At 42.6% G+C, this 13,733-nt stretch overlaps 1 protein-coding gene and 1 long non-coding RNA gene across 5 annotated transcripts in view; one reads left to right on the plus strand and one right to left on the minus strand.

Annotated features, from left to right (window-relative positions):
• The window catches only part of LOC133345158 (gamma-aminobutyric acid type B receptor subunit 2-like), a 137,300-nt gene that overhangs the window by 84,381 nt on the left and 39,186 nt on the right, over positions 1-13,733 (minus strand). For all 4 annotated transcript variants that reach the window (XM_061555679.1, XM_061555678.1, XM_061555677.1 and 1 more), the window contains one exon: positions 3,557-3,727. In XM_061555679.1, coding sequence (XP_061411663.1) covers positions 3,557-3,727 — 171 coding nt within the window. The remainder of the gene's footprint in view (positions 1-3,556; positions 3,728-13,733) is intronic.
• Positions 3,720-10,709, plus strand: LOC133345159 (uncharacterized). Its single transcript, XR_009755414.1, has 3 exons — positions 3,720-3,794; positions 10,242-10,488; positions 10,615-10,709. It is a non-coding gene; the product is annotated as an uncharacterized LOC133345159 (long non-coding RNA).

Genomic DNA, 13,733 nt, shown 5'->3' on the forward strand with positions numbered 1-13,733 from the left:
ATTGTCCAACTTGAAACTTTGAACATCAAAAACACTAACTCACAAACATCATCCTCTAATTGCTCAATTTAGTTTAAATATGCTGGATCTTTTGGAATAAACATTGTAAATACCTGTGAAACTTGTAACTTTAAGTACATCCCATATTGTTCAACACGTTATCATAACATTTGTATATTCTATCATTACTACTCTTATGCTATCTTTAAAAAAAGGTAGTATAGGAAATTGGTTACAATCTTTTTTTCAGCCACACATGGTGAAAATATGACGTGATAGAATTGATGGAGGTGGCGACCGTTTAAGAAGGCTTCATTCAGCAGTGGATTGACGATGGCTGATGATAGGAGGATGAACCTGGGTTCTCAAATGCAGCAGCTCAATGGTTTCAACCTGACCACTGATGACTGCACCAGAAAAGCCCCATCGGATTAAATGTAGTCGTTCACTAAACAGGGCTTATTCCAGTTTGGTTTGTGACACAAACTCTTTTCGGAGCATAAAATAGACACGCCCGTGGTATGTGGCTTGCCATGTTACGGCACTGTAAAGGTTGTCGTGATCATTATTATCATCTTCTTTCATATGACACAGTAATTTTGTAAAGTGAATTTATTATGATTTATTTGAGAAACGTAAAAAAGTATATAGCATGTTAATTATTACATTTTTATTAATTCAGATGTTTTGCCTATTGCCACTGCATTGGCTTAACGCACATCTGGTGATTGTAGACTAATCATAACACCCCCTCAGAACATCAAAACATGCCTTAAATTTAGTTTTTATTGATGAGGGGGGGGGGGGGTAGATTGAATGCGTCACTACTCTCCACACTTGTTTCACAGACGTGTAGGATTATGTACACTGCTTGTTACCGTTGGGTGCAAGGTTGACATACCATGCCATTCTCATAAGCACATAACGAGACCCAAAATTCATCAGACTGAGAATATAAACCGGTGCGCGCTCATCCATTCCCCCACACCGCCGCAACATCTACAGATAAAATTCACTATTTCCGATATTTGTTCTGATAATACTGTTGCTGAGATTTGATTTAAAACTGCAGACAAATGTGTAAATGCTTCAATTGCATAGACAAAAGCTCTGCAGATACGGATGCGATTCCTCTTTGATGTCACTGAACAAGCGCCTTGCATGCTAATTTTACCAGATGACTTCAAAGCTGTTTAATGGTACTGTAGTCATGAAAGAATGCTCACTTGAGCTTCACGGTGCTGTTGTATGGCAACAGTGCAATATACTAAAATGAGCGGATAAATATAAGTAAAATATTAACAACGAAATGTTGTATATTGGCCTTTTTCCTAAATTGATATTAAGAATAATTCTGCCAATATTTTTTTTAAATAATAAATCGGGGTGTAGCGTGGGGCACAAAAATACATATAACAAAAACCCTCACCCCTCACCCCGCTGCCTCACAAGTCATACAAGGTGGCATGAGAATAAATGTATTATCCTGATTGATAATACAACCCTATACAACGAAGCCGAGCTTAATTTAGCATAATTACATCACACTTGTATAACTTCATACAATTCATATTCTTGGTTCTTTCGGTAAAGTCACGTAGAAGGGAAATAATAAAATAATATAAATATAAAACAATAAGACCATTTTCTTGCTGTGGATTTCACACCTGATGATGATTGCTTGTGTTGCAGTCGAAACGTGTTTTATATTTATATTATTTTATTATTTCTCTTCTACATGACTTTACCGAAAGAACTAAGAATATGAATCCCTGCAGTCACGAAAGCTTTAAATCAAAATTCATACAATTTATTGTATTATCCCGATTGATAATACGACCCGAGACCACGAGGCAGAGCCTAATTATCATAACGGCATGCATTAGCATAAGCACATACATGTGCATAACTTAATATAATTACACCTTCCTTTTGCGCATAATTACATAAATTGTCATAATTTAGGATAATTACACATTTTGCCATTTTTATTTAAATTGTATTATTTTTTATTAATTTTTCAAGACTCGACATATACAACAGAAAGCAACAATTGTATAAACAAAAATGTGGTGTGGTTGCATTATTATCTCTACATTTGCAGAATTATATCCTACTTAAACTGTGCAACTTGAACATATATGGTTTAATTTGCATATTTACAAAAAGACAATATCTGCCAAAAACCCTGTGGTAATGTGGTTTAACCTCAAACAATGCTCAGGCCCGCGTCTGTCCTGAATACTCGTTTATGAACGTTCACTTATAAGAAGAGCACACATCACTGAGTGTGCGAGGATAATTTAGCGGCAGGCATGGGGCGTTAGGTCAAATTTCCCACCAAAGGTATATAATTCCATGCCTTCAATCTATTTATAACATTGCTTAATATACTTATGTTTGAGGAAAGTTATCATTACAGCTATATCTTGGCAAACACAAATGGTAGAGCCCCTGGCCTAGACAACCTGCGAGGGCTCATGTCCATGCATGGGCACGGCAACCTGTAATTTACACCATCACATAAAAACATGTGCAATTTTCAGGGGTGATGTTATGCAAATTAAGCTGCTGCGCTAATACTGTATCGTTACAGGATTGTTCCGAGCTCCTGGCTTAAAGGTCGGCTTTGAGCGTGGACGTGGTTCCCTGTTTATTGCCGCACGACTCCTCAAGGAACCGAACTGTCCGGCAATCTGTGAAAGTGTAATCAATACTGAGAAAAGTAAAAGTGGTGAACGTCGTTAAATATTAACGGTCTTCCTTTTTCAATATAATTGGACCACATCCATCCTGTATTAACCTCAACTTACATATGCATATTCCTTTAAAGCATATTCTGTTTGTTCTCTATGGTGCTGGTATATTACTCTATTCACATAGCTTATAATGGCTAAATATGGCATGCAAAGGTCTCAGTCTGCAGAAGCAGATCCTGTTTTATTATTATTATTACACGCTTTAATTTAACTCACTCCGTCTGTTGTATCCTCAAAAACAATCTTGTAACTCAATTTTTACCCACTTCCCAATGTGCTATCGACTGCAAACTTGAAATAAATACCTATGTCATACTGATGACAAGACTATATTCTATCATAAATAATCCAAAACATGTATTTTTAAACATTTTACACGCTTTTAATTAGCTTACTCTGTGTGTTGTCGTATCCTAAAATCTTGTAACTCAATTTCAACCGTCTTCCCAATATCGTATCGACTGCAAACTTGGTATAGGTATGTCATACTGATGACAATACTATATTCTATCATTAAAAATTAAAAATATATATTTTTAAACAATATTTTTTATGGCTCTAATTGTCCACGCTTTAACTCACTCGGGGAGCCACGCCGAGGGGCGGGGGATGTGGAAGGAGGGGAGGGGCGATAGGTGAAGGAGGCAGGGGGAGGGGCAGCTCGGACAGTACATTTCATTAAAGCGTGTTTTTTAAAAGTATTTTTTAAAAATGTTTGTTTGTTGGGCGACTTTCCGCTACGAGGAGTTGGGCGACGCTGTCGTTGGCTGGGCGCATTCCAGCTCACACGGGCGCACCTCGGAGAAGCGCTGCACGTCCTGTGCGAGCGTGCCCACGCGCTGCCACTTGTAGTGCTGCAGGAACCTCACGATGGCAGGGTTCACTGCGTTGTCCGACGGCACCGTGCGGAAGAAGTTCGGGTACTTCTTCTTGTCCGAAAGCACGGGTGTTGTGGCCGCAAATGACAGCTGCTCCCAACATTGACGACAGAGCGATAGCGAGAGATTACGGAGGAGGCAGACAACACCGAGCGAGGTGAGAGATCGACGTGCCAGGTGCATATCATTCGCAAATGCACATGCAAAATAAGACAGGCAATATAAGAGGTGGAACATAATTTTTTTCGTCAATTGTTAAAGCAGAAATTCAGAACAGGAGCAAGCTCATTGCAGAGAGGCGCCAAGGTGAGAGGGCCATGCAGCCCCCTGGATAAACAAAATGACACCGACATTAACCGTCCATGTACATGCTTAAGGCATACTTATAGCATGCGTACACAACACACATATATTATACAAATTACCGCACAATATCTTCTTGGTTCTTTCGGTAAAGTCACGTAGAAGGGAAGTAATAAAATAATAAAAATAAAACATAATAAAACAATTCTCACGACGTTTCGGCCACAACGCAAGCAGCCGTCCTCAGGTGAAGAATGAGACAATGCCAAGCTAGGAGCTTATATATAAGCTGCGTTGGAGGTGGAAGAAAGAGCGCCTTAACAAAAGAACCACGTGACTTTACCGAAAGAACCAAGAAGATGAATCCCTGCAGTCACGAAAGCTTTAAATCGAAATTTACCGCACAATACTAAACCGTTAAGCTGTCCATTCGATGTGGAGCATACGGATTCCCCCTCCGTTACCACTAATGTGTGCCGTGAAGGGGCGTGGGAAAGCTCGTTCCACCCCATGCTACCCCTTTGCTTTTTAATCGCTGGTTTAAAGTCAGGGCAAGTGCGGCCGTGAGAGTCTGGGGCAGGAGGGAGTGTGCTGCCAGAGTGCTGACATGCAGCACACGTTTAGAATTCGCTGCAGGCCCCATCACTCATGCAGGGATCCCTAAGTCTGTATGTTTGGTAGCCATTGACAGTGTTCTGCACAGTACCAATACTGTCTTGTATGTAATAGTTTACTATGATCCGGGGGCAGACAGCCCAGAATGATACAATGTTGAGAAAGCCCCTATCTGGGTTGGGCTAGACTAGAGTGTAGGCCCATTCACCTCTAAAATACATTATCCCTTGCCACGAAGATGTGTGACAATTAAATATCATATATCTCTGCAATGGCCCTTCTGTGCTTAGAAGAAGGGCCATTGCCCATAATGTCACCTATTATATATTGGTTACCTTTCAAGGCCACAGTGTTATTGCTGGGTGTGTTGAGTGTGTTTTGTTAATTGTGCGTGTGCACCACTGCCGATGCAGCATTGCCTAGATCCCATTCATCACTCATCTCGTCACAACATCTTAACCACAACGGTTCAAACTGCAATCTAATGAATTATTCCGAAAAAATATTAAGTATTCCCTAATCATGAATTTATACATTTAATTATTTATTAGAAGATGATCTCTTTATGGCCACTCCGTATACGAAACTGCACGTTCGCACTACTTATGCAGGCAGATGAACGTGTGAGCACGTACCCAGGAGAAGAAAAACATTTGCAGTCAACAGCCACGATCCTCCAAATTCATTACAGCACCCCCGTCTTGACCCTTTCATGCAATAATGATAATCACTTCACGCGAGACTGAAAGCTGCAAGTGTGTACATTGCAGGTTTTCACCCTTAATCCATTATATAAACCAAGCTTTTGTGTAGCATTGATCTGTACCGAGGCTGGCAGTGCCTGACACTTGGTGATTTGTTCTATTAAGCTGATGGATTATTCAAATGATAATCTGTATACTCTTGTACTTTATGTTGAAGTAAATCGGTCCACATAGGAACAAGAGCAAATATATTAAGTGCTACAGAAATGCAATAAATCGTAATGTTTCTTGGAATTTTCAAATTACCATCATGTGTTCCCAATCTCGGTGATTGTGATATGTGCTTTTAACAAATATATAGCTTTTTCATCACTCAACAGGAATACACTAAAAGGTAACCATCCACCCGCAGTTCTTGACATCCTCACGAAATAATCTATTTCTTGCATGTTTGTTTAAGTTATGACTGTATATGCAATTATAATGGGGGAAGAAGATGACAACCTGCTCGCGGTCTTTCCTGCTATGTGCGAAAGCACAACGAATGTCATCACATCAGCGGCCGAATGCCCGACAAAGGTATCCCGGCCTAAAAAGCAACAGTACAGCCAGTGAGCTGGAACACGTACACCAAGCCCTCAGGATGAACGGATATTCTGACCGTACAATCTGCAAAAACAACCATCTGAAGATCCAACCAATACCATCACTTTGCCATACATAGCAGGGGTTACCAAAAATATTTCCAAAATCTTAAACAAACACAAGATCCAGGTTCGTTTCAACACAGTACACAAAATCCGTGATTGATCCCATCTGTAAAGGATGTGATTCCTGATATGCAATACCCTGGTGTCTACAAACTGAGTTGTGGCTGCGGCAGCAGTTACATTGGGGAAACGAAACGACATGTCTCGGACCGCGTTCGTGTACACACAAGGCAGATCTGAAACACGGCAGGACCAATACCTCTGCCGTTGCTGATCATTGTTTTAACGCAGTGGGCTCACGAAATTGACTTTTCCAAGACGAAGCTACTCTGCAAACCCACCGGCAATTATCAGATATTTGTTCATGAAGCCATCCAGATATATAAACACAGACACAACTTCAACCGAGAAGATGGGTACAAACTGAGCAATCATTGGAAGGACGTTATTAACCAGGTAAAGTCTTCACTGACTGTGATGTACCCCTACCTGCCTATGTCAGCTGCCATTTCCCACTCTCTGTGTGTATTTCTCTCTCTCTCTCTGTGCATCTCTCTCTGATCTCCACTCCAGTGACCCGGGTGCTGCCGCGGGGTCCACTTTCTGCCCGGCTTCCTTCGCCCCCCCCTTATCTCCTCCCCCCTGCAGCCGATCTCTCCAGTGCTGCCGCGGTGGTCCACTTTACTCCAGTGGCCTGGATGCTGCTGCGGGGTCCACTTTCTGCCCGCCTCCCCCCCTTCTCTCCCCCCTCCCCCTACTGCCGAGGCCTATATAACCTTGTGCCACAGCAGATCTCTTGCCTACTTCAGAAGTTTTTTCTTGCTGTGGTTGTCCTACCTGATGATGATTGCTTGTGTTGCGATCGAAAAGTCATGAACTATTATTTTTCTACTTACGTGACTTTACCGAAAGAACCAAAGAGTATAGTATAGAGAGCATTTCACAAGGTCTAAGCAATGTGAATGTCGGCCCGTCGATGCAAGTCATGCAGCTTAACATCGAAGGCCTCTCCAGTGTGAAATGCAATTACATTTTGAAGATTCTCCAGTTTTAAGATTTTGCCGTCCTTGCACTGGAAGAAATACATCTAGATCGACAGTGCCCTCGATCAAAGATAATCGGATACACTGTCATTGCTGCAAGCCACCATCTGAAACATGGCCTTGCAACATGCATAAAGAACAAACTGAAGGACAAGATCCAGGTCATGCCACACACCTCGCCACACTATATCGCCATCAAGATCAATGACGTGACAGTGGTCAATGTCTACAAGCCTCCAGGTATGGAATGGCCGTGTCCGGCATTATTGCAGCCAAGCCACCCTATCATCCACGTAGATGACTTCAACAGCCACCACACATTGTGGGGCTATAGTGCCAACTAACATCATGGGCAGCGGCAGAAGACCAGCACTTGCTCTATGACACAAAAGACCGCAGTACTTTCAAGTCGGCGAGGTGGAAAAAGTGCTATACGCCCGATTTAGGTTTTGTGTCTCAGGATCAGAACGGAAATCCGATGCCGTTAATGAGAAAAGTCCTAGACAACTTTCCAAATAGTCAAACATAGACCTGTAGTGATCCATATGGGTATTCAGATTCCGCTCTTCCGCTGCACACCAAAACCGCGTTGGAATCTGAGACCAGCTGAATGAGTGAATTTCACTGCGGACTTGGAAGAATCAGTTGGAATGATACCTCCACACACAGTCAACTACCTTCGTTTTGTTGGTCTCATAAAGGCAGTTGCCAAGGCCAACATCGCAAGAGGCTTCAAAAAGGTATTTATTCCATGTTGGACTCTAGAAAGCAAACAGCTTTTCTGGAAATTCAATGCTGATAAGAAGCAGGAGACTGCAAAAGCCGTACTCGATGTACTGAATTTACAAAGAAGAGAAAGGTGGCGTGAAACAGCTGAGGCACTTGACTTTGCAAAATCTAGCCGTAAAGCCTGGCGCCTCCCGAGGTTGATGGAAGCAGCCGCGATGTCAGCCTATAAACCTCCGCAAGTCAGTTCTGACGAGATTGATAGGCAACTTATCAACAATTCACGAAATTCCATCGACAAAAACACAAGACGGCAAGTCTACAAATAACTTTATTGCACACTAGATAACTGCAAATAAACTTCTGAATTCTCCCGTCTGTTCTCAGTGGAGGAATTGCCCAGTTGAAATTCGGGAAAGCCTCAGGTCTTGATGATATTTATGCCGAATTAATCAATAACTTGGGACCAAGAGCGAGAAAATGGCTAGCCACATTCTTCACTGACATCCATTCCACAGGCATCGTTCCGAAGGAGTGGAAAGAGGCAAGGATAATAGCAATTCTGAAACCAGGAAAGGACGCATTGGACGCTCAAAACTACCACCCTATCTCCCTAATCAGCGTCTGCTACAAACTAATGGAGCGGCTTCTGCTCAAAAGGCTGATGCCGACACTTGAGGAAATAGTTCCCCAGGAACAAGCAGGATTTAGAAATGGTTGAAATTGTTGCGATCAGGTGCTTGCCTTAACAAGTCACATCAAAGCCGGTTTCAAACGCCAGCTCAAAACAGCAACAGCTTTCATCGACCTCTCTTCAGCTTATGATACTGTATGGCAGAAGGGACTCCTGCGAAAGCTTGCGAAAGCCGTGCCTTGCTGCCTGACAATTAGACTAATCACCGAAATGCTGAGCAACCGATGGTTCACCGTCCACCTTGGTGAAGCTGCCAGCAGCACACGAAGATTGACCAATGGACTCCCACAGGGATCAGTTCTGGCACCAGCGCTGTTCAATCTCTATACTAGCGACATTCCAGCAACATCTTTCCGTAAGTTCACATATGCGGATGATATCGCACTCGCAACTCAAGCACAGAAAATGGAGGACTTGAGGTAGTCCTCGAATAAGATCTGAAGACTCTTGAAGATTACTTAAAGAATTGGCACCTAAAGCCTAACCCGTTGAAGAGCGTTGTCTCCGCCTTCCACTTGCACAACAGACAAGCTTCTAAAACATTGAACATTAACTTCTGCGGGGCGAAGCTAAGGCATGATGAACACCCTAGATATCTAGGAGTTACCTTGGATCGGACGCTTAACTACCATCACCATCTCAAACAAGCTAAAGGTAAGACGAAAGCATGAGTGAATATTATTCAGAAACTTGCAGCAACAACCTGGGGAAGCGATGCCAGCATGTTGAAGATATCAACGCAGGCTCTTGTTTACTCCACTGCAGAGTACTGTGCCCCAGTGTGGGGTTCAAGCCCTCACACGAACCTTGTCGATGCCGAAATTAACAACACGCTTTGTATCACCAGCGGTTCCCTAAAGTCTACTCCACTCCCGTGGCTTCCTGTGCTGGCGAATATCGCTCCTGCCAACATTCGACTCGATAGTGCGATGACACTGGAGTACAACAAAATAATGAAGAACTTCACTCTGCCGCTCCATCAAGATCTAAACGAACCCCTACACCCAAAGCTAAAATGCAGGAAACAGTTCTGGAAATGCACCTCTGCTCTAGCAGCCGAAAATAAAGACACCGCCACTCGGCGGTCTGAATCATGGGCGGCTATGGACGTGGCAAACCAAAACATCATTCATGATCTGACGGTGGCAGTACCAGGATTCTCTCTTCCACGACGACTATGTACCATGCTGAACTGCGCTCGAACACAACACGGCAGATGCGCATACATTTTATATAAATAGAAGATCAAAGAATCACCCAACTGTGACTGTGGAGAAGTCCAAACCATCAAGCACATCACCGATGAAGGCTCCATCCATGCATATCCTGGCGTTATCGCTGAAATCCACACTGCGTCAACCACATCATTGGACTGGATGAGGAACCTTTGCATTCATTTATGATGATCATTAAGAAAACATTTAAACTCTTGCTTTTCACAATGCCATACAAAAGAATGGACTAAAAAAACAACCATGATATAATAATGTATACATCTGAACTAAACAAATGATTACCAGCCCTTATGAAGAAGTATATGTGGTGGCGATTAGCTGTGGAACATGTCCATTTTTATAACAATGTTTTATTTGTAACCTTTTATATTCTCTCCCTCCGCATTTCCTGCAACATTTCAAACGTGCCACACCACTTGATACAATATTTTTTTTTTATTTCTGCACAGTTCGTAAAGTGGCATTGTGTAAGCGTTATGATTTTCAGAGGCATCACAAAAAGTAACGTGTGATAGGACATGGGCTGGCTTATATATATATATCTAAACGAAACTATTATTTTTAATTTTACCAGGTAAGAGCTATACAGCTCTTTTTCCGAAGCGACCTGGCCACAAATGATAGCTCAACGAAGTGGCTTATCATCGTGTGGACATTTATAGCAGGAGCTAAATACGCTAAACGCATCTTGACTATAAATGTGGAGGGGAAAACCGAAGGACTCGGAGAAGAATCCACGCGACCACGAGAACACGCAAACTTCAAATATACCGTATGTGTCAGTCGGAATCGAACCCACGACCTCCAGTATTACAGGCGAGGTAGTTAACATCTCACCATATACATATGATTAGATAAAAATACACATGAGCATGATGAGAGTCTGTCATTTTCAACATCCAAGCAGACGCAACACCTCATCTAAAACTTATGCATGACGTGGCCAGGTGGCTCAGGGGTCAGAGCACGGAGCTGTCACCGCTCAGATCCTGGGTTCAAATTCCAGCAGCTGCCCGTGGTAGACCAGTTTCTCAAGTGTGGCGAGTCGACGATCTTAACCCACTCTACAATGACTGGCTGAAACTAAATTGGTAAGTTATTTGAACATATTCTTTATCTCATGACATGCCACCGATAGTAGAAATAGAATAAAAAAAGATCTAAGAATTAAAATAATTATGTAATTTAAAAGGACCCACTCATATTCTTCTGGGTAAAATAACCCGTAGTGAGAAGAAACTGATGAGTGGCTGTTTCGTTTTGGGAATATGCCCATGCCTCAATGTCCAAAAAGAAGCACGTGAAATGTAATTCGTGACGCTTCCGATAATATGCTGAATGTGCCAAGGGGATGACAAACATGTTCGACATACATGGCATTCTCTGTAGAATTACATCGATAGAAACTGTAGCCAATTAGCTGTATACTTCAAATAAACAAGTAATTTGTGCATAACCCCATGCCTAACCTAAAACTGCAACCCCTTGAGTAAGGGTCGCATAAAGCGTGATGGATACCTCTAATTGAGGTTTAAGTACAAATAGCTTATTCTATTAATACACCATTGGCTATGCATTAAGTCGCGGGAATTCAAACCAACGGTGTTCCTATATAATGAGAACATAACCAATAACCTATCCCTGCTCAGTCCAGATCCACCTTCTACAACATTGTTTGTGCAACAAACAAAACAAATTAAGTGGGAGCAGGCAATCATGTGCGGTTTAATTTCACAGACCACGCTCTGGAGCAGGACCCTAAAAAAGGTGGCTGGTGCAAACATGCAAGATGGCTGGGTGGAGGCTGCTGTAATATCAGAGCACTGAACCTTTGCTACTCATTTTGTGTGAAATTTGTCCCACTAAGGTTTATGCTAATGTTTTTGCAAAAGCTATTTTTAAAAATTCTGTCAAACAGCTTTTTCTCAAAAAAAAGATTTTTATGGTTGAATTCCAATTGCTTAATTTCACCTGGGGTATGTCGAGGTCAGTATGTTATTTCGACACTCGGCACACCACATGCAGTATACATCTCGCTATGGTTGTGGCTACGAGTCACGTGCCTACTCCACTCTACCGGTGTTCTGCGCTGATATGATACTAATAATCACAGCACTTTGTCAAATCTACTGCTGGATGAAGGTCTGTCCACACGTTGTTGGTCAAGGGGCTTATTTGACCATACTTCACAATGCTGATCAATAACAGTCGGTGAAGGGGGGTGGGGGTGCCCAGGTCAGATATCACTCACCGCTGATATCAGCAGTGCCCAAGAATCAAACTCGGGTGGCTGAGTTCAAAGCACAGCATGGTAACCGCTGTGTCAGCTCCCCCAATATATAAATGTAACATGCTGTACTTAATCTGTATGCACCCCAGGTCTTCATTGCAAATTGGATGTATGTCTCCATGGGTTCTCACCTGGTTATAAATAAAGTTCACGCATGCACGTGTGTACGTACGCATTTCCTTTGGTAAGCTGCAAACTCAAATGTACCCAACCAATTATCACCTCCTTAGACAATTAACAACACGAATCAGAATTTGATATGAGAAAAGTAGCCCACAACTGGCGTGGTTAAATGGCAATGTAATTCACATCTATTTGTGAAAATAATATTCTTTATGCGTTTTGGAACAGCGTGAACTACTTCAACCAGGTGAATGTAAACTGCATATGGATTTCACATTCATTAACAGGCTTATATATCGCAACATTAAATGTATTGACCACCACAAAAGCCACGTGACGATTGCCTGCTACCATTTACAACCATAGGTGATGGTTGAACACGTAGGCTTTCGCGACCAATATCATCCATAATAATTTTTTGGGTTAGCTCGCATAAATATATAAATGTGTCGTTTAACCCGCCACCACCCTATACAGCCAATTAGTAAGGTTTGTCACATAAACAGAACATGCCAATTCGTTACGAGTGTAATGACTTGACACACTTGTCTTGAGATGTTTGTTTATTGAGGAGACACGTTCACTAGAACTGCAACAGCCCCGAGTCTCCCACGCATCTCCCTGATATACGGACCGAGGCCACGCCCCCCTTCCCGAACCTTCTCGCTGGCTCTAGACACTCGTTCCACCAGCAGACTCAACCGTCCTCTTCCGTCACCTGGCCACGCTCCTATTCTCGATCATTCCCGTAGCCACCAGTCCCTTCGTGCTGCAAGCTGACAGCCCTGTCATTACCTCCCGTGGCCACTAGTCCACTCACACCACAGGTTGACTCTACTGTCATTACACTACTACAGCACACCAGTGTGTTGGAGAGCAAAGCCACAACATTTACAATCTGAGTACTAGTAACGAATTGGCATGTTCTGTTTACGTGACAACCCCTACTAATTGTCTGTGTCGGGTGGTGGTGGGTTTAACGGCACATGTATATATTTGCACGATCTAACCCAAAAACCTGTATTTATAGGTGACGGTGATGGTGCAGCTCTGCAATTCAAGTTTCAAGTTTAATTTATTAGGTATAGCCCTGTGAGCCATGCTTGCTCTCATGCCACTGCCGGCGGGATGGGCCTCCACTAGAGGGATTTCTACTTTTGCCTACAATTGCCTACAATTTCCCACACTGGCCAGACGTATTTGGAAGAGGTGGGAGTACCCATACCTTAGCCCACCATACGCGACCAGCCGATCGACGAACTGTTTACAAGTATACACACGATAAAAAAAACCGAGGTGGTGTTCTCACAAGCATGGGGTGTTTAATACCACACGTGTCAGTGGTGTGTGAAGTTACCCATCAAGACTTGCGAATAAAGAAATTATACTTACATTTAAAACATCACTGTCCCAGCAAAGAAAACCCCCTGGTAAGAAATTATTATAAAACAGCATTTTCGCGCAAAATGAATAAATCAAACGCAACGCTTACCCTGAGGAGCAACTGATGAAAACAGCTGCCTCGGCAGGGTGGCAACTGAGCACGCTCCATTCCGTCGTAATCACAGAGCCTCCACGGAAGCAGCAGAATTGTTAACTTACGTACAGAAAACAGACACCCTGCTGTCAACTTCTTTATAGATCCTCTATCAA

Source organism: Lethenteron reissneri, chromosome 21 (genome assembly GCF_015708825.2).
Source record: "Lethenteron reissneri isolate LAM-NWPU_2019-01 chromosome 21, ASM1570882v1, whole genome shotgun sequence".
Taxonomy (NCBI): Eukaryota; Metazoa; Chordata; class Hyperoartia; order Petromyzontiformes; family Petromyzontidae; genus Lethenteron; species Lethenteron reissneri.